This window comes from Parambassis ranga, chromosome 14 (genome assembly GCF_900634625.1).
Source record: "Parambassis ranga chromosome 14, fParRan2.1, whole genome shotgun sequence".
NCBI lineage: Eukaryota > Metazoa > Chordata > Actinopteri > Ambassidae > Parambassis > Parambassis ranga.
The window spans coordinates 16,088,662-16,114,383 of NC_041034.1; the positions used below are offsets into that span (position 1 = coordinate 16,088,662).

At 39.3% G+C, this 25,722-nt stretch overlaps 3 protein-coding genes across 6 annotated transcripts in view; 2 read left to right on the plus strand and 1 right to left on the minus strand.

Annotated features, from left to right (window-relative positions):
- Nucleotides 1-8,842, plus strand: rps6ka4 (ribosomal protein S6 kinase, polypeptide 4). Its single transcript, XM_028420919.1, has 18 exons — nt 1-961; nt 1,224-1,295; nt 1,738-1,805; nt 2,042-2,192; nt 2,329-2,444; nt 3,336-3,440; nt 3,595-3,675; nt 3,882-3,985; nt 4,139-4,289; nt 4,508-4,669; nt 4,771-4,896; nt 5,025-5,158; nt 5,269-5,362; nt 5,526-5,696; nt 5,966-6,157; nt 6,236-6,395; nt 6,494-6,657; nt 6,734-8,842. Exons 1-18 carry the CDS (start codon nt 874-876, stop codon nt 6,944-6,946), a joined length of 2,352 nt encoding a protein of 783 aa, XP_028276720.1. The 5' UTR covers nt 1-873; the 3' UTR covers nt 6,947-8,842.
- A 392-nt stretch (nt 8,843-9,234) lies between these two features.
- Nucleotides 9,235-11,463, minus strand: timm22 (translocase of inner mitochondrial membrane 22 homolog (yeast)). The gene is made up of 4 exons (XM_028420920.1): nt 11,202-11,463; nt 10,486-10,682; nt 9,840-9,912; nt 9,235-9,759 (listed from the first exon to the last, which is right to left on the minus strand). The coding sequence occupies exons 1-4, from the start codon at nt 11,458-11,460 to the stop codon at nt 9,683-9,685; spliced, it is 606 nt and encodes a 201-aa protein (XP_028276721.1). The 5' UTR covers nt 11,461-11,463; the 3' UTR covers nt 9,235-9,682.
- A 630-nt stretch (nt 11,464-12,093) lies between these two features.
- The window catches only part of specc1 (sperm antigen with calponin homology and coiled-coil domains 1), a 49,948-nt gene continuing 36,319 nt past the window's right edge, over nt 12,094-25,722 (plus strand). For 2 of the 4 annotated variants that reach the window (XM_028420879.1, XM_028420875.1), the window contains exons 1-3: nt 19,767-19,950; nt 23,651-23,832; nt 23,957-24,092. In XM_028420879.1, coding sequence (XP_028276680.1) covers nt 23,674-23,832; nt 23,957-24,092 — 295 coding nt within the window. In that variant the 5' untranslated portion in view covers nt 19,767-19,950; nt 23,651-23,673. Of the gene's footprint in view, nt 12,211-19,766; nt 19,951-23,650; nt 23,833-23,956; nt 24,093-25,722 lie in introns of those variants that run through there. The other 2 variants (XM_028420876.1, XM_028420877.1) reach the window with 2 other exon arrangements.

Consider the following 25,722-nt stretch of genomic DNA (forward strand, 5'->3'; position numbering starts at 1 on the left):
CCAGGTTGTGTCGAAAGCATCCTGGTGTTAGCAGTTTGCTAGCCGCTGATAACAATATATAGCTATAATGTAAATATTTTCATCATGGACAAATCATACTTTGGCTCTGGCGGAGGCAAAGAAGATAAGGATTTATCCACTCTGGCCTATTTCAACATGGTCTGGTAGCGGTCGTCTAAAGAAGCTTTTTAACATAGCTAACTTAACATCAGTGGTTAGCTGACGTTCAAACTTTGACGGGCAACTGCAGCGATACGCTAGTTAGCTGCTAACGCTACTTTGCCAATTTACTATTACAATAGCAGCTAGCTGGGTACCGTTGTATGTATTAGGCTAAGTGAGTAGCGTTGTAGCTGTTTACAGACTGACTAATGCCGCGTTATTTTGATCAGACGTTTATCTAAATATAGTGTTGACATTACCGAGTAACGTCGGCTAACAAATGAATAAAGACTAATGTTAAACAGCTAATGCTAACTCTAGCACCTTAAACTGTTATGACTTCAGCTGCAATTAGGACATTCACAGAGTGACTGAAAGCAGTACTGATCAACTTTCTCACAGATGATAGTTATATAAGGGAAACAGCAGCTTCTGTTTGTTTTTATCGATTTTGGCCAATCACACGAGATAAATAATGTGAAACACTCGAAGTCAAATGCACGGGGATTAACGTTTGAGCAGCAGCATTGTCTCAAAAACACAGCTGTCCGGTCAGTTTAATAATCCTTGTGTTTTTTTATAGTACGGCTACAATAGATTGTTGAATTTCTAAACCCGTAGCTGTACTGTTTGCATCTTGTAGAAAGTAAAATATTGACAACAGTCTATAGTGTATAAGTCTGTATAGGCTATAGTCTACTTTTTTAAGTTATGTCTGGGGACGGATCTGACAGCAGTGATGATTCCGATGGAAAAACAAATGAAAAGGCCCGTACTGTGGAGCATCAAATCACCAATGGTGAGTCAGTGTACACTATACAGAAAAGAAAGGCATTATGAACTTTCACAGTTAAAATGTTTAATGAGAGAGGGCTCTGATTCATCTTGGAAGTGAGATTATTATATGTGTTTCAAATGACTGATACAAACCAAAATTATTAGCTAATATATGTCAAGGTTGTTATGCATAATTATTTTATGTTGCTGCTGTTATTTTCCATTATTGTGTAAGGCAAAAACACATTTGGATGCTGTATGTTTTTTTGTCTTTCTGCCCTCAGCTAACCTCACGGGTCACACTGAGAGGGTCGGCATGGAGAACTTTGAGTTGCTCAAAGTGTTGGGCACTGGAGGTAACAGTCTATATCAAGCATACACAATGTTGAGTAGTTGTTACAAGACAAAGACGAAAGACGAAATTTGAGTCAGTTTTTAAAGCATGGTCTATTCTCTTGCTGTAGTTTTACATCTCTAGGGCAAAATGTTTACAGTGAAGGTATCCTCTGAGTTTTGTTTTTATATTGTTACTTGGAAATTGCACATCATCAAAACAACATGAGGGATTAGTGAATGTTTAGTGGGCAGAGCATATGCTGTAGATCTTATTTTTAATGATGACCTCTGGGAGCATTTCCATTAAAAAGCAGGTCTTAAATTAATGTAATGTGCACGAATGCTGTGTTCATGCTTTTTAGCATTCCACCTAATTAAGGCACAAACTGGTGGCATTTCTTTTTTTGCTTTACTCGCTCGTTGTCTGTTAGACTCAACATGTATTTGTGTGTCTTTGTCTAGCTTATGGAAAAGTGTTTTTGGTCAGGAAGAACAGTGGACATGATGCAGGCCAACTATATGCTATGAAGGTAAGGTACAAATAATGTAAACACTTAACTGAAACTGTGAATTACTGAGCTAAGCTTTGAATTCAAGTCATTTCCTGCATAATAATAATAATAATAACAGCACAAAAACTGCATGCTGCAAAGATTGACACAGCTACCATTAACAAGCATTGTGAAATCATATTTGTCCACTCACAGTGGCGGCTGGCTCTAGCTGTAGACACAAAATATGTCATAACTTTTCATTATTTTTCAAGGTGTTAAAGAAAGCAGCTATTGTTCAGAAGGCAAAGACAACAGAACATACTCGCACTGAGAGGCAGGTGCTGGAGAACATCCGTCAGTCTCCCTTCCTGGTTACTCTTCATTATGCTTTTCAGACTCAAAGCAAATTACATCTCATCCTGGGTGAGTGGTGGGACACTAGATCTGGAGAATTGTCATCTCTTCAGTTCTTCTGGAGTTTTTTTTTGGTATTTTGTTTGTTTGTGTATTCTTGAATAATGTCTTTTCAAACTCTCCGTTTATTTGTGTGTGAGTACAGACTATGTGAGCGGTGGGGAGATGTTCACTCATTTGTATCAGCGGGATCACTTTTCAGAGGAGGCGGTGCGAATTTACATTGGGGAAATAATTCTGGCGTTGGAGCACCTGCACAAGGTGAGCTTGTCTCTTTGCAGGTTAAATGTGAATCTATATTCATTAATGGTTTAATACAAAGGAATCCCACAGCAACAGCTCACATATAGTACCGGTATATATAGTATTGCTGCTCACTCTCACTGCATGTTAGGAAGCAGCTGGATTTCTGCTTCTGGGCACCAGAGAAATATAATCTGGCAAAATTTTAGCTATTGTTTGATCACCACCAACTCCTGGCTAAAAAAACAGACCTAACCTAACCTAACCTGTCTACTAAATGTTTGACTTAATTACACAGATAATTATTGTCTTAATCATTTAGTACTAGGGTAAAGGTTTCTTCTAATTGTCCGACTTAGTGGGTGAAATATTTTCTTAAATATTAAACATATAAAAGTACACAAGTAAGCAATAATGGAGTTAAATAGAAAGGATGGATTGCTTGTGTTTTTGTAGTTGTTTCTGAAGTGTTATGAATGTCCTCTTATTAATAAGCAATAGTCAGTAGTATTTTACAAGATGTGTCCATGTAGTTATACTAGATTTTAAATAAATATGGTGAATCTTGCAAGCTGTTAAATTTGTGGTTTGTCGACACAAAATGTCGACACGAGTTATTTGGAATTATTTGGAAAGCAACACATAAACCTATGTGGGCACATGACCTTTTTTGAGTATGTTGCAGCTTAAGGTTTTGTTTAAGCTTTGTGTTGTGCTGTTGTTTGGGTTTGTCTGTGTGCTTCGGAGTTTCTGAATACCCCAATGTGTTTGGCAAATGTTGTGCATGCTGCACATAACCAATATATAACCAGTAGACAACAGGTTTTTTTCTGCATGTATCTGTCATGATGGTAACAAATCACTACAAATCACAAACTCTAAATGCAAATTTTCACTGTTTTTGTACAGCTCGGGATTGTGTACCGAGACATCAAGTTGGAAAACATCCTTCTAGACAGTGAAGGCCATGTGGTGTTGACAGATTTTGGGCTAAGCAAAGAGTTTTTGGAAGAGGTAAAGTAATTGCAGTATTACAATCTAAAATAGTATTGTGTGTGCATGTGGACAAAAGTAGTACATAAAATGTTTATCTGTTATCACAACCACAGCAATATTTTGTTTCTGTAAGATTAAAATAAAAATGCGAATGTTAATCTCTGCATGACAGAAGGAGAGAACATACTCGTTCTGTGGTACCATTGAGTATATGGCTCCTGAAATCATCCGAGGGAAGACCGGACATGGCAAGGTAAACACATGACACATTCTTTAAGGATTGGATTGTTATTTTTATTCTTGACTACTATCATTTTGCTTCTGGTGTTTTTCTTTAGTTACATCTAAAATGTGGCAGAATGTTCTCTTCGCCATTCTGTTTTCATTAAATACATACACACTGGGTCCTCTGTATTGTCTTCATCTGTGTAATGCTCTTTAACCTGTATTCGACTTTAGTCTGTTGATTGGTGGAGCCTTGGGATCCTGATGTTTGAGCTGCTGACAGGAGCATCTCCTTTTACTCTGGAGGGAGAGCGGAACTCTCAGAGTGAGGTGTCAAAGTGAGTACTGCTGACTCTGTATGTACAAATTGTAGATTGAAAGCTGTCATATCTTTTACAAACTGATTAATCTGCTACAAGATGCATGTGTACATTTTGTTTTACTACTATGAAATTCCTAAAGTGTTATGTTATTTCTTCACATTTTTCCAGGCGTATTTTGCGCTGTGATCCACCATTCCCCTCTATGATTGGACACACTGCTCAGGACCTCCTGAAGAAGTTGTTGGTGAAGGATCCTCACAAGCGGTTGGGCTCTGGACCACGAGGAGCTGAAGACATCAAAGCACATGCTTTTTTCAAGGTCCTATGCAGCTCAGTTGTTGTCATTTAAGTGTCTCACTACCCTCATAACTATTTGAAGCCATGTCTATGCATGCTGTCATTGATCCAGGTCAGGAGTTTAAATCAAGGCAACTGGACTCGTGGATTTTTTCTAAAGACGCTTCACCACTCCCCCAAGTGGCTTCCTCTGTTCTGCCGTATTTTAAGTCATCAACAACTATCAGTGTTTCCTCACAGGGGCTGAACTGGGATGACCTTGCAAAGAAGAAGGTGCCAAGTCCATTCAAGCCAGAACTGAAGAGTGAACTTGATGTGGGGAACTTTGCGGAAGAATTCACTGGGATGGATCCTGTCTACTCTCCAGCAAGCACGCCCCCAAGCACAGACCGCCTTTTTAAGGTTAGTCCTCAAAGTCTCACCTCAGTCTTAAGACAGTTGTGTACTTTTACATTTGTGTTTATGTGTGAACTACATCTTTATTACACCTTTTTTGTTTTTAGGGCTACTCCTTTATTGCCCCCTCTATCCTGTTCAATAAGAATGCAGTCATGGGAGACTTTGTAGAATCCCAGATCGGTGCTGAGCGACCAGCTTCCGCTTCTGTCCAACAGAGTGCAATGTTGCAGGTATGGAAAAAAGCATTTATGAATAAGATTTGGAATGATTTCATTTTAGTTTGATCAATGGATACTACAACTATATAATTTTTAAAGAATATGGATCAATGTATTTTCTTTAACTGTTCTTTGTTCAGGAATCCCAGTTTTTCCAGCACTATGAGCTGCGTCTTCATGAGCCACCCCTAGGTGAGGGCAGTTTCTCTGTGTGCAGGAAATGCAAACACAAGCAAACGGGCCATGAGTATGCAGTCAAGATCATCAGCCGTAGGTGAGCACAGATGTGATGCTTTATTATACTGCTCTTACACTCCTTTTTAATAGTTGCACTTAATCTGGTGGTTAAGATCCCTTTTTAACATGGTTGTGTTTGACTGTTAGAATGGAGGCAAGCACTCAGAGTGAAATTGCTGCCTTGAGGCAATGTCAGGCTCACCCCAACATCGTCAAGCTTCAGGATGTCTATACTGATCAGGTACAATGGAGGATGTGTATACTGTATACTGTAGGTACAATTACTAAAGCACTGTTAACACAAGAGTGAAAATAGATATGCAGTATGTACTTCAATGGATTTAAACTGTAATGAATATTGAGTTGTGTGCTACATCTAAGCCTTCTCTTTTCATATCTGTCAGTATCACACATATTTAGTAATGGAGCTTCTGAAAGGTGGGGAGTTGCTGGAAAGGATCCGGAGGAAGAAGCTGTTTGGAGAGGCAGAGGCCAGTCAGCTGTTACAGAGCCTGGTCTCAGCTGTCAGCTTCATGCATGAAGCTGGAGTTGTGCACAGAGATCTCAAACCAGAGGTGGGTTGTCATTTCATGACTTATAATGATTATAATTATTGTCAAATTAAGAATGTCACATATGAACAAAGAAAAGAAAATTCTGATTAAAAATCTTCATCGATTAACAGTGATGGTAATGTGGGAAAGTGAAATGACTTGCTGTAATTAATAGTATTAGGATTTACTAATAGGATTAAGTAGTCTTTGCTCTGTTGGGGTAATTCAGCCCAGAAAGTGCATAGTAAAGAAAGGAAGATTGTGATGGTTTTTCTTTGTTTCCCTTACAGAACATGCTGTTCACAGATGAGGGGGAGGACTCTGTGCTGAAAGTGATAGATTTTGGATTTGCCCGCCTGTGCCCAGCAGGCAGCGCCCCCCTGCAGACTCCCTGCTTCACGCTGCAGTATGCTGCGCCTGAGCTTTTTGAGAGTGCAGGATATGACAAAGCATGTGACTTGTGGAGCCTTGGGGTCATCCTGGTAATTTAACCTGCTTGGATTCAGTCACCTCTCACTGAAGAACAGTACAATAACCTCTTATGTGTCTGTCTTCAACAGTATACCATGCTGTCAGGGCAGGTGCCGTTTCAGAGTGAGCAGCGTGGGATGACCTCCTCATTTGCTGCTGACATAATTCAGAAGATAAAAGAGGGGGATTTCTCACTGGATGGGGAGGCCTGGAAGGGTGTGTCAGAGGATGCTAAAGAACTTGTCAAAGGTATGGAAAATTATATGGCTTTACTGAGTTGTAGCTGAGAAATGTTGTTGTTTGTTCTCATATGTTGCTTGTTGTTTCCCTTTGTCATGTGATTTAAGGCCTGCTGACAGTGGATCCAGAGAGACGTCTCAAGCTGTCGGATCTAATAGAGAACAGCTGGCTGCAGGGTGGAGCATCCATGTCCACCACTCCTTTGTGCACTCCAGATGTGCTAGAGTCCAGTGGACCTACTGTGCGCACCTATGTCAATGCTACCTACAAGGTATTAGCTTTGTGTAACACATTCCTTGAAGAGGCATGCACTTCATGTACTTAGTGTCTTCTTCCTCTTTTATCAGGCTTTCAACCGCGGTAAAAGAGAGGGTTTTTTCCTGAAGAGTGTCGACAATGCCCCACTTGCAAAACGACGAAAGCTAAAGATGACAAGCACTGGTGTGGAGACCCGATGGAGTTCATCCTCCTCCTCTTCCTCTTCATCCACTTCCTCTTCCTCCTCTGCAAAAGCATCCAAAGCTCAGCCAAAGCAAACTGTGACCCCAAAGCAGAGCTAGCCTAAATAATATAGAGGGAGAACAGCACAGGAATGAAGAGGTATGTGCTTTACACTGGCAACAAACAGCCCAGCGGCCATATCCAAAAACCACAAAGCTGTGCACTGGTTTAGTTTGAAGGTTGCAAAACTGAATTCCGCCTGTTTACCAGAAAATCTTTATTCCTATCCACAAACCAAACATGTATTCTCCTTCAGAAAAATGTATTCAGTATTCAGCTCACCATGATTTGGTGACACTAAAATTAAAAAAAAATGTAACCATTTTCACTGTGGGTAAAGAACAGTGCTGAGCGATATAGGAAAAAAGGGAAAAAGGAGCCATATATGAGCAGAAGCCATATTATACAGTTAAAGTGAATTCAGCCTTGTGGAGACACAGAATTGCACATAGTGAATAAACGGTCTTTCCACTAATTTATGAGGGTTAATCCTTTGACCCTAGAGTCAAGTGCTGTGCCAGGCACTGTACAGATGGAAGTTTGCAGATCAAAAGTTTAGCAGTCTGCATTAATTGCAACAAATGTAAATGTTCAAATTGCAGGACAGAGCACAGAGGGAAATTTATGGTGACGTATAAATGTAACATGCATCAGGGGGGGGGGGGTTTAATGTGCTATCGGAAAGCTTTTTTGGATGCAATTTTAACAGTTTAATGATGTTCGGATTTTTCACCAACTCTACTCATCACATTGAACACTTTGTGGAGCTCCTGTCATGTCATATGGCTCTTTAAAATCTTTAAAGGTGTTTTGTTTGGTTGCTGTGCCAACAAAGTGTCAACCAGTAGCTCCTGTATAAAGATAAGACGAAAGCAGTGAAGACACGGGGTGTTTTTTTTTTTTTTCATTCTTGCTGTATATTACTCGCATCATTGTGCAGGTCTGCAGATTTCTAGCATGCTAATCTGTTGTGATGATGGTCTGTAAGAACTTTTTCTCTATTTCGGTGTTTCTGCTTCATTAGTGAAACATCATTCAAAGATTTTTTTTTATGCTACTGTGTGCAGCACGAGTGTTTGCACGTTGTTGGGAGCAGAATCTGTTTTTAGTAGTCTTGAACGCACATTGCCTTGAGTTTGTGAATTTTTGAAGGCTGTTATACTTTTGGCCTCAGGTTGTCTGATGGCCTCAGACCAGCACCACATATGGGTCCCATGACACATGGTCTCATTTTATACAATGAAACGGTTGAGCTTTGGTCAGCTGCCATTTGTCCTTTTCCAGAAGTGATTTTAAAAACATTGTCTGACTTTGAAATACAGAGTATGTAAAAGAATAATTTAACACTTAATCGTAATATTTTGGGAGACCACCTTGTAAGAGCTACAACATGTATATATATATATATTCGTCATGATTTGAAGCAAAAAATATTGTATTGAATTAAGATTTGACAGCTGATTTACTAGCATATAGTCTCCTCTTGACTTTTTTACATGTTGTACAGTCAGTTGATCAATTAAACACATTTCAGCTTTAAAGGTGCTTTCACTTATATTTATTACATGTAATTGATTTTAATGCTGTGGTATTGGGATGATCATATTTTGGCTCTTGTGTGTCAGTGTGTGAGAGAGAATGAGATTGGTTGTTCTGATATTTCTGTACCAGATGAAGCATTATTGCAAGTTACTGTATTATTATTTTTTTCTTGTTGTGTGCCGCCATTGTCTCTTTAATGGTAACTGATTGTTTGTGTTGATATTTTTACTTAAGAAACTGCTTTTATTGGTGTTGATATTCTTTCATTGTTGTAGATGTTTTTCTTTTCTTTTTTAAGCATTACTATTTTACTGAGATGCACTGTCACTGATGTTTTAACTGGGAGTTTATCTTTTGCACCAAATTTCTTCTTTTTTTCAGTTGGTGCAAAATAAACATTTCTTTGAAATAAAAAGCTGTATGGTTCGTCTTTTCAGAGCTGGAGTTAAGAGGAGAATCTTATTTTAAAAACATTATTTTAAACGCTGAGAACAGGAACAAATCTTGAATGTATCTCAGTGGGTCACATGGTCGCAATTGTTGCATCACAGGCACAATTGAGCAAATTTTCTCTATGACTTTGACATTAGTGTATTTATTTTCTCATATTCACATCTTTTGCAAAAATCATTGAAAAAAGCCAAAAAGATTAAAAATATAATAATAATTTCAAGGATACTGTGTTTTCCACCATACCCAGTGTAACATGGTCATATGGTTGTACAATGTGGAATTCAGTGTTCCAGAAGCTTTTCCTGTTTGAAGACAATAATATGTGAAATCACATTGGTCTGCTAAAATGTACTCACTGTAATAAGCCAATTTATTTATAAATACAAAATAAGTCTGTGCATAACATATACTATGAAATTCTATAATAAAAATTTTCTGAATGCACCAGTTAACAAAAACAACAGCTTTAATGTAAATGATCTTGGTGTGAATCCTGAAACACGTCATCCAATGTTCTACAACATGGTATTATGAGCAGGTTACTGGTGTTTCTTCATATCAGCTGAAGCAGACTGGCTCTGCTCAGTTTCTGGAGGTTTCCGTATGAGGTTGATTTATTCTGCGTTCCACATGATGATAGTAAGGGACACTTTCAACCTGCTGTGACTCATTGAACACCTGTATTACTTGCACAACAGTCCACTATGTGCAGGTAAATATTCAGCCAGTTAGATTTGTCACACTGAGTCTTCATGTATGCAACAACAAAGTTCTTGTCCATAGAGCCACGCCTCAGTGGTTCACCGTAGGTAATATTCAATAGCAGCTGAGAATGCAGCAAAGCCTCCACATCCTAGGACCCCAGCTTTCAGACCAGCTACACAACAGAAAATAAACATAAGAAAACAAAACGACTGATTTAGTGTGAACCATCAAAGTATGAGGCAGGTTACCAACCTCTAAACCCAATGGCTCCTCCAGTTACACAGCCACTGTACACAGCATTCTTCCAGTCAGATTTACCTCTGTGCTGCAAAAAACAAGAACAGAAATGTTACAAGAGAGGAACGGCTGGGGATCAATGTAGGGTCTGACAGTTAGCAGCAGGGGGTGCTAATAGACCATTCTGAGGAGCTTCCCCAAACACCTGATAACACACATGACCAGCTGAATGGTTTCATATGGTATTTAACAGTATGTCAATCAGTACTTCTGTAATAAGATATTAGACATCTAGTATCTAATATTAGCAATGTTGTGAGGTAACCTGTGCACTTTTATGGCCCTCCACAATTTATTAAGCACAACTGAGTAATCAAAGCCATTACATGTCTATTGTTATGGCTGTTTTCAGTGATAGATCTTATTTTTGCAATATTTCTGACTGATGTAATTAATCTAGCTAGCAGCTGTTTCAGATATTTCACAGTTTAAATCCTTCTCCATAAAGTGTGTACATTGTTTTGTCAATCTCTTGTTTTCCTACAGATAACAAGTGACAAGATAAAATTCTCTTTACTCATTGATTCTTTAGTTTTGACCCCCTGTCTTTTGTTGTTGTAGTTGTAGTTGTCCTTTGTAGTACCCAGCAGTGACGACTTACTGATTCTATGATGCACTCTGTACAAGAGAACATGGCGCCCACAATGGCAAAGTTCTTGGCGTAGGACATGCCCCTCTGGCCCATGTCTTTAAGAACTTCTCGTGCAGTAGGAGTTCTCAATGGGTCTTTGGGGTCAAAGCCAACATTGGTATCGATACCAGCTGTGAAAACACCAAAAGCTCCTCCAAGGACAAACCCTAGAAAAGAAAAACACATCAATAATACAGTGTATTGTTGAATTTCCTGATTGTGTTTGTTGTGCATTTAGCATTTTTTTTTGTAATAATCATCACAGAGTCCTGCATTCCAAAGTGAAGGCTTGGATACATGAAGCAATCTCCCCCTGGGATTAATAACGTATTTCTGATTCTGATGATCACCAAAGGAAAACCTCCAGGTAATCAAATTACTATGGCATAAGATAAAAGCAAGCAGAAGTGTATTCATAATTGGGATGCTAATGGTTAAGACATTTGTTTAGAAATGATATAATACATTTCTATTGATCAGCTAATTATTACAGGTAAACACTGTAGAGTACACGTAGCTCCCAACGGAACTGTTTCCTCAAATATCTGTGGATGGTCCGGATAATGAACTGAACAGTTACATCGTTGAAAAGATTTAATTCGTAGCGACCTTTCACGGGCAGAGAAAACATGTAGATACGTATCAAGATATTAGTTACCTATTTTCACATGTCAGTGTTTGCTTACCTCCCACACAGGCCAAAACAGACTTGAAGGCGCAGCTCTCCATTCCCCGCTCGATCATCTTCTGCTCGTCGCTTTTTGGTGGCACCGGCAGTCCCCCCATAACACCGGGGTTCAAGTCCTTCACGGGCCTCTTGTCCCCGATAAGATGGTCCAGGATCATACTGTACTGAATCGTTGAACCCTCCATACTCGGGCTAGCTGGAGCTGGACCTTGTGAGTCGGAGGAAGCAGCATTTGCAGCACCCATGGAGGCCGCCATATTCCTCAATGACACTGCTCTAGGTAAATGTAGTCGATAATCGAGCGTGCGCAGATTCTCAATTTAAGGATAAATAATAATATAAAGTAATTCACGTATTTATTTGTATAAAATAAAGATAGAAGCAACAGTAAGTAAAATAATACGTGTTGCATATTTTATTAATTTAAAAATCAGCCTTACAAAAATGCGTTTTTTTTATCAGCACATTCGACATAAAGGCACTTCTACAGCAGCTCTGCAGCTTCTGCCGAGAAATATTAAGACTGCACTGTATGTGCTTCCCTATGGTATTACTGTAGTAGAGTATATATATATAGATATATTTTAAAATCTATATAAGATGGATTTTAAGATGGATGTTGTTTTGCTTAGCATGCACTAAGAAAAACAACATCTTATCAAAATTCCACCATAAAGAAAATGATAACATGTAATATATTAGTTATGACCACATGTGTAAAACAAGCTGTCAACCTGTTTAATTGTGTACTCGTATGCTGGCTTATTTGTATTACTCTATTACCCTATTACCCCTGAAATGTTTGTAAACAGAAATACTACACTTCCCAGAAGTCACCTCGCGCACTGCAGCAAACTCGCTTCACGCGCTCCACCTACCGGCTCCAGCACAGGCCAGCGGTGACACTTCAATGACTCGCGTGCGCGGGGCGGCAGCAGCATCCTGGCCAGAGCAGCAGCACCGCCGCATACTGAACAGGTGAGAGGACGCTTCACATTAATACTCAGGTATTTCTAACACACTACAACATCTCCCCCTGTTTGCCTGTTAGTTAAGTTAATGTGTGTAAACTCTGCCGTTAACGCTGTCAGTGGACACTAAAGAAGCGGTCAGAGAGTCACTCGATCAGCTGGTGTGTCTAGTTAACAGCAGCGTCAAAGGGACTGCTGACGGCTAGCTCGCTATCTGCCACAGAGGACGCTTCTGTGCCTGGAACGTAGTGACTTAGTCAATGTGAGGCAGACACGGCTTCCCTGATAACGTCTGTCATAAAATTAGCCCAAGGACATATTGTTTCTAAGCCTATTGAACGTGCTCTGCGTGACTGTTATGACGGGGAACAGAAAGTGGGAAACCAGCGGGACGGTTCCCCCGGCTCACATCATCCAGGCACCGAGTGCTTCAGTTTACTTGCTAACGTTGCATCATGCAAATTCGTGAGTTCAACACTTGCTTGATCAACACTGTCCATTTGGTTTGTAAACAGCAATTATAATACTGCCCGGTCAAAGTTAATTAAAAGTGTAGTGATGAAATGTTTTACTTCTATAGATGATCTCTTGTTGACATGTTCACTTGAGAAACCAACTGAAATGCTCATTGGTAATTAAATACTTAGCATTCTACTTTGCATTTATATATAGGTTTGTTTATCCTATAAAACGGTCAAAATAATATTATTAATATTCAAAATAACCTCAGTGTGATAGCTCCAGCACTGTATCAACTTCGATACATGAATTTTATAATATATATTGATTTACATACAGTTTTTTCTTTTAGAATTTTATAGTTTTTAGTACCTGCTTCTTATCAAACCCTCCTCTCTAACATGAACGTGGAATATAATAGGACATTAAATTACCCATGTATTTAACAAATTAGCTGTGCTGCATAGGTTTACATACATCATATTTTAATATTTAGACCCACTTCAATGTCGTTTAAACAGTTTTCTTCACATGGTCAGCCAAGCCATTTGTAGATCAGTTCCATATGAAGCAGTCAAATGGGTTTTTATTGTGTTTAGCACAGCTATCTGTGAAAGTTTGTTGTGTATGTCTTTAATAGGCCTTTAAATGTTTTATTATGGCAGACTTTCCTGACTAAGCTACTGTGTATAATTCTAAAACTTGTAAACTTGAACTCTTAAGTATTAGGGGAAACACCAGATCAGTGTCTAAAATAGTGATAAACCTTTGCTGTTTTACTGATCTCAGCAATGACAAAGGGGGAAGTTAAGTAATAAAATATTGTAATTGCAGCGTTCATGCTGTATTCCTATGTTTATGGAACCAGTCTTGCAGTGGTCTGATTGGTCCTTTTGGAGAAACCAAAGGGGCATCAAATGAGAGCTTTCACTTTCTTCTGTTGCTTTTGATTATTCCAGGAGTAGAGAGTTCAAATACAAACGCTACACCAGTCATTTATGATTCAGTGAATGTGGATTTTGTTTGTAGGTAATTACAGCCTTTGTTTTTCTCATGGTTAACCATCCAAGAAGGGCAAATAGTTGGAGATCTGTCTTTGGTCTCTGGGCTGTGTTCAGGAGAGGAAAGCTTGCGTAGATCAAGGGGTGCCGGTCATATGTCCGTGTAGTGATGGCCACTGTAGTACTGACAAAAGCTGAAGCATCCAGTTTTTAATTTCTTGCAATTTACTGAAAGGATTACTGGAGATGTATTACTCTGTGATGTATGTTGTAAGAGGGATTGCATCTGTCTGTGTGCGTTATTGATCGAGCTATTCAAATTGGTGCTTGTAGAGCCTTTATCCGGGAATCTTTCTCTCATAAACTGTTCAACTCATTATCCAGCCAGTTCCTGACTTCTATTTATAGCCAGGGGTTATGTAGGAACCTCCCCTGTCCAGTTGTATAGCGGTGGCTGGCTTGTTTTGTTAGAAAACAGAAAAAGAAATCTGGTGATTTCCTTGGCTGCTCTGCACCGTGGAAAGACTTTCAGTATGTGTGAATATGTGACATTCTAATGGGAATTCAAGGCCTCCCCCTACTGCTATCCCAGATACCAGTACCCAGGAATATCTCACATCAGTGCTGGTGTTCCGGATTGCTAACGTTAGCCACACTGCTAAGGGTCGATGAATAGAAAATTAACACTGGAGTCCTGACGTTCATCCATACTGTAACTAATATATGGAATAAGTCAAGGTGGGTCGGGAGTAACCCTAATTACAGTGACCCCGTACAGCTGCAAGAATGGTGAGAGACAGATGTTGCAGTGATGATCTAAAACTGTTTTAGATGCTAACTGTTTTAATCAGACCCAACTGGGTCTGATCCCGTAGTAGTTTATTACAACTAGCAAAAATGTAAATGCTGTCCACAGAAAAATATAAATGTCCCAGTTGGATATTGTATGTTATATCCGTTATATCCATGGGGACAATGAGGCATTATAGTTTATCTCTAAGAACCCTATATTTTTTGGGAACAATAGAGTGACCTGGCAAGATCACAGAGAGATTTAACCAACCTTCTGAATACATTGGAATCGATCCATTTGTATCCATCAATCCATGCATTCATCCATTAATGCTTTGTGCAGTGATCTTTCTCTCTCCATCACAAACAGCTGTAACACTCTTTCCTAGGAAAATATTAATATGAATCAGAAACACATTTCTCTGCCTGGTGTAGCCAGTCAGCTCGCTTTCGCACACACACATTCATATGCAGTCAGTGTGATCTGAGAAGAAAGAGTTGTTATCTGTCCTCAGAAGGCGAGGTCCAGTCTGTCTCGAGTTGTGGCATGTCTTACTGCAGTGGATGATGCTTTAATTGAGGAGATAAAAGGAGATGTACTGATTGGAATGAATGCCAGAATGGCATTCAGTCAGTTGAATAAATAGAAACACCCCTATTTCTAAAAGAATGTGTTGGCTGTCCACGACGTTGTTAGCTGGCTGCAGCTATAATGCGTGAGGTTTTAACTAACATTTCTTTAAAGCAATTGCACAGATGGTTCCCAGCTTTGCCTGGCACAGCATTCCCACTTTTTTGTCACGTAGAATGTCATCTAAGGGCCAGTCAGTGCAGAAAATGTAACGCATTAGTGCACAGCCAGAACATTTTTTTGTCTGAGAGGTGTTTGTTTTAATGAAGAAGGGATCCTTTTCTTCTGTTATGTTTTTAGTTCAGACACATATAGGAAACAGGCTGTATACTTGACAGTCCAACACACTGCCTTCAAGAAAGGCTACTACTTCCACAAATGGGTCATCAGGGCCATGTCTGAGGTATGGTCATTATATATGAAAGTTATTTTAGCTTGAGTAGTTCTTTGCCGAAGTGCAAGTCAGAAAATGTATAAATTATGGAGTTATTCCAGCAATGTAAACAGGACAAGTGAGTTTACATGTGTGACGTTACATGCATAGGGAGTGTCATTCAAGTGGTTTCTTGGTATCTGAAACATGTCCAACCCATTGTAATCTTCATTCAAGTTGAAAAAATACACCCACAGTGCACATTAAATGGCTCTCATGCCACAAGTCTTTTGCAAACTTAAAAGGCACCGAGAAAGGAACCCTCCTTTCGGGTTGGACAGTAATTCTATTCAGTGGCACTAATTCTATGATGTTCCATTGTGGAAAATCACTGAGCTCTGTTTAGCGGCAGTGTTTTTAATTTCCTCACTGTCCTGGATGCTATGCTGCTAGTGTTTCTATGGAATCCGCCCACTCATTGTACATGTAGCCAGCTGGTCAGACTGGAAAGCAGCTAAAGGTTCTGCAACGTGGCTTTGACTGACTGTTTATCAAGACAAGAACTACTGACAGCATCAGAGCAGGAAGTTTGGCACTCAGGGGAGCCCTGCTCTCAGAAGGGTGAAGCAAATGAAATATGCATGAAGACTTCATTTTCTCAGCTCCCACTACTGTATGTCAGGCATTTTGATGACAGAACATTTTTTAGGGAAATAATGGATGAGTGTGACTGAAGTGCAGTAGCACAGTTCATCAGTGCATCAGTGAGTCAGTGTTTGTCTAAGGAAGATCATGGTGTTGATATTACCCACATGAATGTCAACAGCCAAACTATTTTATGTAGTACCTCTAACACAAATTACAACATCGAAGATTTAAAAATGTTGTTCATAATTGTGATCTTTAATGCTTTGTTGGCAATAATTGTAAAACATTTTATAAATACAAATGCATAGCTACAAAAACATGAACTTCCTCTGAACTCCCTCTAGAATATGACTCCCAATTAACCAGCCATAGTGAGCACCAATCATTTTGGAATATTCGAGAGCTGTATAGGCCCAAACATCAGTTGACCAGCCTATTGATTTTAGGAAAATATTAACTCAGCACTTTCCTCCCTTGCTCTGCTGTCTTCTAATCTGCTCTTTACTAAAGGATGCTAATTTAAGAAGCAGGTCTTATCTAAGGCACTTTCGTCTTCGGATGCTGAGGTACTTTTTCAATGTTGTGCAGAAACCAGTACGTAGCCTGAAACAAATACAGTGCTGTCCATTGTTCAGCTTTCTTCGGATTGATTTTGGTTTTCACATACTGCTACTGATTATAGAAAATGTACACACATACTGCATTGTGTTTTTGGCTGAAGCAAAGCTGAAGCCCCCCTAATACCGCTTTTTGTGTCCTGTTGCGTACAAGTTTCACATCCCTTAAGACTAAATGGGGAACACAGAGGGAGACCAGAGACCGTCTCCCAGCATGGGATACAAACTAATCCCCCACTCTTCCTGTTTCACTTTAGCTGACATAACCACTTTAACTTTACACAAGCCGCTCTCCTACAACCAGGTGCTGTGCAGATGCTTCAGAGCCGCCAACGTGGTCAGGTCTAAATAATACACTAACACATGAATGTGACTGCACCTATTTGCCTATTGCACATATTGCCAAATCCGTTAGGTTTGAAATCCAGTAGTAGAGCAGATGGTCATGTTTTCAGCTGCTGCTATGGTAATGTGATATCAGCAGTAGCAGTTGCAATGCACCAGCACCAGCAGAGGAAACAGACACATTTCTCTGCTTTCATTTGTAAAAAGCTTATTTTCAATACTCTTGATACATTATGATTAGCATCCAGCCAGTTTCCTGTTACACATCATTATAGCTGCATTATATGAGGGTTTGGTCTAAATTAGTCCAAAATACCAGCCCATTAAATTGGCTTTTTCTCTAGTTGCTCTAGTTATGGTGCCATGCAACTTCTTACAAACGGCTTGAAGCTGCTGAGGTTGGGTTTTAAGTATAAATCATAGGGTCTCTGATACAGTATCATCAGGAAAGACAGATTAGGCATTTTAACTTATACTTGGCTTATATCTTGCCCAGTTTACTCTCTGTTCTTTACTAGCACAGTATGTCATTCTTTGTGAAATCACAGCATATTCCTCTTAGACATACCTATTTTAAAAGAACTGACGACTTGTCTGATCATTTGGTCAGGTCATGTGGATTTTGAAACTAGAAAGAAAATTAATTCTCTCACTTTTATACTTATATATACTTTTTGTATTTTGTTAAATAGTTTCTTCACATTAAAATTTGGGAACATGGTAAGAACCAAGAGTAATACTCAAATGCAACTTCACATTGAATAGGTGAATTAGGTTAATTTTGTGTACCGTTTCAACTTTCACATGCATTATCATAGAAAAAGCTTTATTTTAGACACATACTGAGTCACCCTTATTTCACATTTGTTTTTCCATCCTGTATGACAGTGTTGTGTCTGTGTGGAAGGTGTGACTCAGAGTGTTTTTCTATGGACAGAGGAAAAAGGAAGGAAAATATTAAGAATGGCACAGATGGCACTTGCTGTGTTTTGACTCACTTTACCTGCTGTTGGTTTCGGTTGAAGAAGTGTCACACAATGATAACAGTCCCATGAGTGCCACCTTACCTATTCAGCTTTCAGGCTCATCATATCTTTATGTTCATATTTATTAATGTGTGACCTGTTTGGCCTGCCATTTCCTGTTTCCCCATTCATCATTAGCATCATTTCATTTACAGAACATGCCCACAACTTTGCCCTCAGATGTGTTTTTTCTTATTGTGAAGCAAACAACAAATAGGACAAAATAACAGAAAACTGAAGTCTGACCACAGATTCTCGATTGGATTGAGGTGTGGCCTTACACTAGATCATTTCAACACATGTAAATATTTCCCCTTAAACCTCTTGATTGCTGCTTTAGCAAGATGCTTAGGGTCATTGTCCTGCTGGAAGGAACCTCCGTCCTAATCTCAAATCACTGGCAGACGAGAATATCCCTGCACCATCCATCTTTCCCTTGATTCTAACTAGTTTCCCAGTCCCTGCTGCTAAAAAACATTTCCACATCATGATGCTGACACCAGGGTGTTCTTGTTTTATTAAAATGTGTTGGGATTGTGCCAGACATAACATTTTTCTTGGTGGCCAAGAGTTTAATTTTAGTCTCATCTGACCAGAGCACCTTCCTCCTTACATTTAGAGAGTGTCCCACATGCCTATTAGCAAAGTCAAAATGCTATTTTTAACATTAACTAATGGCTTTTTTTCTGTTTGGATAGTGGTGCCTTTTGCTTGTCTCACACTGTGGTGCATGCAGGATGGCATGAAGTTAAACAGGCAGCTCTCTAAACACAAATAAATAAGTATTTTCTGTGGTTATGGTGTGGATGTGTATAGGTGAATATGTGCCTGCATACTATGATGTTAAATTCGTAGCACACAATGTTTGTCAAATCACACCTGACATCCACATCAGGGTGTGAAACTGTATGTTGTGCTGAAAAAAAAGCCTTCTTAACTGGTACTCAACTCTGTGCAGTACTTTTTAAAAGGCAATTTTTTATGGTGGTGTAGGGGTGTGGTCAGACCAAGTTCCTCAGTTTACCACTTGCCACAAACTGAAGCCTGTTTCATCCTGGCCCAGAGTGTGGTACACTCTCTGCCCACATTCTCTGCAGCTTTGGCATGCTGTACATTGTGGGTTCAAAATTAGATTGTATGGTAGAGCAAAAAATGCTGACCCCTCCACAAATGACCCACCCTCATATTATAAGTGTTTCAGTGACAAAGATTGGCTTTGTCAGTGTTGGTAGCTGCTGTTTGCACAAAAACAGTTGATACATAATTTTGAAACAAAGAACTCACAACTGTGTTATAAATCAATCTTTTCTAAAGCAGCTCACACTTGGTTTTTCAATAGAGGGGAGTGTAGAATAGTTGTGTCTCCTAAAACCCCACAAATAGGCATGGGTCAAATCAAATGGCAAGTGAACAGATTACAGGAACCTGCCATTAAACAAACAGTGGTTTAGGCTGTGTGACCACTCCAAATAAATTTTAGTAACCCTATTCAGCTTGTGCATTTCCCATTTCCATGTCACATGCTCAAAGTCTGTTCCTCTTCTCTCTCTCTCTGCTGTCTGTTCTTCATATGTGAGGAAAAGTCTGAAAAAAATTGGAAAAACTGTGAGGAGAGAAAAACATGCCCATGGCTAAGACTCTGTTGCGCTCTTCCTCTTTATATGAGAGAGAGTGAAAGAGGGAACAGCACACAGTACAGCAGTTGGCAGCCTGCAGTACTTCCTCATCCTGACTGCTCTATGGTGGCAGACAGCCGTTGCTCTTGACCCTTTATTTTTACCTTCAGATTCTCTGAAGTGAAGCAAAGGACAAATATTTTGGTCGGTTGTGCAGCAGGGCACCCAGGCAGAGGGCAGGCTGTAGGACAGCATCCAGTGCGAAACACGTGAGTGAACTGCACCAGCGGTGTTTTTTTTTCTTAAACATTAAGTACATCAATCTGCCATTACACTCACTTAACTCACTACCGTAGGATTTTGGATGACATTGAGTGTTCATATCTTCCACCTCAAGTCATTTTGGTGGCTTTATGGGCACAACAAAGTGTGCTTTGGACATACAACATTGACGTTAAATTATTGACTGCGGGAATGGAACAGAAAAGTTTAAAATAGTAGCAGCTGTCAACTGTAAGAGTACTTTTCTAAAGGGAAAAATGTGGCTGGGTTTAACTTTGCAATCCATATTGTGTGTAGGGGTAGTACTTACTGAGGTTTTTACAACAGTGGATAACCAGAGGGTGCCCTGTTTAAGCTCATGTTTATGCTTACTGTATGCTATATTAAGGTTTATTTAGCCTTTTAAGCCATGCTGCTAACTATAGAGCCACAGGAAAGAACTCAAGAGGATGTGATGATGCAGAGTGCTGTTCAAGATCTTATGTTTTTATGTAGCCGTTGTGGTTAGGAGAACATCAGTTGTCTGAGGATATCACCACTAATTCCAGTAATGTGAATGATCTAAAAAGTCTAACTTTTAGATCATTCACATTACTGGAATTGGAAGTGGTTGTCATAAGTTGTCATCACTTCCTTATTAGCTGCAAAGCTTGGTTTGGTTTTTTTGCAATGTTGCATTGTTACAATGTTATAATGTATAGTGTGTGTGTTTGTGGATGGACTAAAAAATCTGATTGCAACAAAGTTCTGCAGCCACATCAGAATGCACGCAATTAGTCACTACCACAGGAAACTGTGAAGCAGGACTTCAGTTTCCTCCTCTGATCTCAATGTTTTTAAATGTCTGCATTATAGGTTTTGACAGGAAGTTCGATCTTATGCACAGTTACCTGTGATAAATGGTTGCATTTTTTTCTGCTCCATATACTACCCAAACAGTGAACAGATGAAGTGTATGTTCTGCACCGCAGCAGAGCCTGCAGTTGAGGTCAGAGAATTGTTAAGACTGGTTATCTTAGATTTCCTTCTTTGAACGTATACAGATGATGTAGTTGGCTTTTCCCTTTGTAACTTTTAGGTTGTAGGTTTGTAAAGATAAATCTGACTTTAAGTAGTGGGCTACTATTATGAATCTTGGCTGTAGTAATGCAGGTAAATAAAATATTATATTTGTACGTAGTACATCCATTAGCGTGTGTCTATGAGGTATGAAGGGTCTAAGTGGTTCAAGTTGTTGACCTTTTATATATCTGGTCTTGATCTATTTTTGTGACTTATTCACATTTTTTAGTGCTGATCTCAGTTGTCCTCCTTAAGGCTGTTTGAGATCAGCTGATGTCTAACGGATGTTTTCCATCCAGGCTCAAACTTATAACTGTTGTTGGTTGGTTTGATGGGTCATGCTTTCCCCTTATCTCCTTTCAGCACTACAGTTGAGCAGCAACTGTGAGAAATTCTCCTCCTCCACTCCACTCCTCCTCCTGTCCCATTTTCAGACTTTACGTTCATCTCCCCATTTTTGGAAGCAATATAATTAGGCAGATGGTATGGTGTTATTACTTATTGCTGTGGGAACTGCAAATTATATTTAGTTTTCTAATTTTGTCATTTTCAGAGCAAGCTCCACATTTAGCTTGTTACCAGCCCCATTTAAGCCACAATGTCATTATCCTACATTTTATCATCTGTAGTGTAGTAAAATTCCGAAAAACTCTGTCATCTCTGTTAGCACAGATGCTTTTATAGAGCGATCCCAGAGCCGGAATCTCCATGTCCTAACTTTTGGATAGTTCAAGTTTGAAATATAATCCTGCTATCTGTCTCTCAAAGACATTTGGGCATTACAACTAGGTCGTTGGAAAGTAAGTGGGACATAGATCTGGCTCCTGAGAATCATATCTCTGCAGAGGAGTATGGAGAGGTCATATTCACAGAATTGAGTTCTGCAGTGGCCAAGGAAGGTGAAAACAAGAGCAGAGCTTTGCATTTTATGCATAGGTCATGTTTGCAAACATTATTGTTAGGTTATTGCTAGGTTTAAAAATGTCCATATTTGGTTGTGTTCATAATTCACTTGTATGTGAACAGTATACAGTAAATATCCCTTATTGAGACATCCTTATTTCACCTCACTTCCTCATCTAGCACACACTAAGAGTTAAACATACGGTATGCTTGGCAATGAGTGGGGATGTTACCATGTAAACCAATATGAGGGGAGGTGAGGCATCACAGCAGAGATGTTTGACTACCAGGCCAGGCAGGAGTTGGTCACAGGATATTACTGAGAGTGGCTTTAGGTGTCATATGATAGGCCAGCAGGGAAACACATGCTCTCATACAGGCAAACAAGTGCATATAGTGTTTTCCTAATCAGAAAAGTCCCTAAGCACCAACAAAGTTTCTCTGATAAAACTGCTTTGTAATGTTGATCACAAAAATAGGGACTCTGTTGTGTGTTGTTTTTATTTGCTTTTAGGTATCTGCTAAAACAGTTCAGTCACTGCAGCACATGGCATATCAATATTTGAGACCAGATGGAGAAACATTTTTCTTCCCGACAGCTCTGTTCTGGGTTAACTCCCTAATAGACTGACTAGACTAGAAGGTATCCTCATCAACAGCCTCTCAGATGCAGACGATCGGGTTACCACAACCCTGATCAATAAGTCAGGCTGTCCCCTGGGAGCTAAAGAGCTCTTCTATAGAACACATTCTCCATGTTTAAGTGCACTTCTTCATCCATTTATTTCGTTAAGCTCCTCTTTTCTTAGAAGAGTGGATTTCCTTCTGCATCCAATGCACACCTTTAGCAGTCACTCTGACCACATCCTGTTAGAGTTGAAAAACAAACCCATTTGTGTGCTGCTTTCCAACAACCATACTTACAGAGAAAGCAGCAAGAACCAGTAGGAAATAAGGAATAAATTAGGATATAACAACATAATTGGATATTATCAAAACTCATATATAATATCTATTATATATAATAGATATTATATATAATAATGTATCATTGGAATTTTTGAGATCAATGGCAGCGATCGTTTGATTTATTATCAGGAATGAATTGAGGGTAGTACTTCTTTTATACTTCGTATATACTGTACTCATTTCTATATTTTTTTTTAATATGATCATTGCACACATTATTCTTTTTGCTTCACAAGCTCAAAATGAATAAATACCTGTTCCAACCAACCAAATTACAGTTCTGGCTGTACTCTTGTACTCTACTCCTTCCATATGTGTGAGATAGTACTGAGTCTGGCTACTGGTTTGAACAAATCAGATAAGAGATTATGTTCTTCTTCCTCTTGCAGGAAATCATTCAATGGTGTTGCTTGGAGTAACCTAATTTGACCTCAGAGGTGGCTCTTAGCTTGTATGTTTTGGAGTACTACACAGTACTTCTAGTTTAGTAAGGTAGTCTTCCAAGTGAAGTAACTTGAGCAGTTGCTAGAAAATTTTCTTTTCTGTTTTTAGAGGCTTGTTTTCGTGTGGAAATGTGAAAGGAAAATTGTTTGTTTTTATTTTAGTGGGGCATATTGTTGCCTCAGGTATAGTGGTCAGTCCAGAGTATCTACTGTATACTACTGCAGTAGATACATAACATGAATCCTGCTCTTTGTCCCATGAATAACTATTTCACAGTTTAACTCTTTCCTCTCTCTGGTCTGCTTTTAGGTGTATATTCCTGACACGCAGTCATGCTGAAAGCGGGCACCACCAAAGTGGGGCTGCCTAAGCTGGGACTCCAGGAGCGAGTAAGGCAGACCTCCATGGCTTCCTCTTCCTCCAATTTCCCCTCCACAGCCATGAAGACCTCCAGATCCTCCAACATGCTATCAGACCAACGCCTCAGCAGAGTAAGCTAAGATAAATAAATAATAACGAATATAAATGAATGAATTTCTGTAGAATCACAATCACAGATCATTACTTGAATAGAGCTATGTACATTGATGATACTAACAGCAAATGTGTTTTTAGCTGAAAAGAGCGAGCAGTGATGATGCCTTGACAAAGCCTGCAGTGGGAGCTGCTGCCTCTGCATCCCGAATGAAGAAAACTGTAACCACCGGAGCAATTTCTGACCTTGCTGAAGCCCGTCCTCGCAGCCTGTCAGGTAAGAAATTGTAATTCTTGGCAGATAAATAAACACACACATTCCAAAGACTTAATTTGATATGGGAAACATGCAGGAAAGTGGGGTAGGAAGCTGTAACGCTCCCTACATTGTGGATGAACTAACCATTTTCAGCCACTAGAGGGACACAGTACATCACTAAAGCTGTTAGTGTCACTCACAGGTGCTGGTATAAAATGATGAAAATGTACACTCACTCACTCACATTTTTTGGTCAGACTTGAGACAAGGTTTTAAAATGGTTGATATAAATATTGGTACTTGTTATTTTGAAGGCTTGAGCAGCTTTCACCGGTGTATGTTACTTTACTTACATCTGTCAAATTTTCTATAATCTTTAGTACAAAAAGAGGGTTGGCACAGAGTCCTAAACTAGCTTTTTTATGATCTGTTTTCTTACCTGTGCATGTATATTACCTAGGTATGCTCCCGGATACTAATCCTCCTGGAAATAATGTGACAGCAAAACATGTCTTACATGTAGGGCGAATATGGTGGTTGATAATAATGGGAATTTGTTTGCAGTAATTCTTCACAGCACACCCTTGGAAAATCCTGTGTGGGAGATAGCTATGTTTGTTAACGCGGTCCATCCATATAGTGTTTCTGTGTGTCTGTGTGTGATGCTCTGCTATGGTTAATTTCTTCTTCAAAGGGGGGCTTGTGCTGAAGTGAAGATAATTGAATTCTACTTGACAAAAGACTCAGATGAGCAAAGAAACCAAGGCCAACTGAGGCTCTTGGTTCTTTTAAACACAATTAGACCATGATCAGCTAGTTTTAACTAGCCAAAGTTTGGTTTTCACACCAGAGGACAATCCCACTTTGTGTGATATGTGATACAGTGGGTATGGAAAGTATTCAGACCCCCTTAAACTTTTCACTCTTCGTTATATTGCAGCCATTTGCTCAATTTTCTTCCTCATTAATGTACACACAGCACCACATATTGACGGAAAAACACAGAATTGTTGACATTTTGCAAATTTATTAAAAAAGAAAAACTGAAATATCACATGGTCCTAAACATCTTCCATTTAAGGATTATGGAGACCACTGTACTCTTAGGTGCAGCAGACATTTTTTTGTAACCTTGGCCAGATCTGTGCCACAGTTCTGTCTCTGAGCTCTTCAGGCAGTTCCTCTGACCTCATGATCCTCTTTTGCTTTAACACACACTGTGAGCTGTAAGGTCTCATATAGACAGGTGTGTGTCTTTCCTAATCAAGTCCAATCAGTATCATCAAACACAGCTGGACTCAGATGAACCATCCCGAGGATGATCAGAAGAAATGGACGCACCTGAGTTCAATATACGAGTGTCACAGCAAAGGCTCTGAATACTGAGGACCAAGAAAAGGGTGCTTAGCATCAGCAAAATCATCCAAAAAATGTTATTGTTTGGTTTTTTCCTTAAAACGAAGTAAAGTTTATTCAGTATAAATTCAAACTTTTTTACAGTTATTTGCATAATATTTCATACATTGTAAAGAAAAAAATCTCATTGAGTTTTACTAGTGCATGTTCAAACCTTTTGCAGAATTGTAGGAAGAGTCAAGAGTGGAGGCTCTTGCTCTGTTATTCGCCTCAGGCCAGCTGTGTTGTTGTA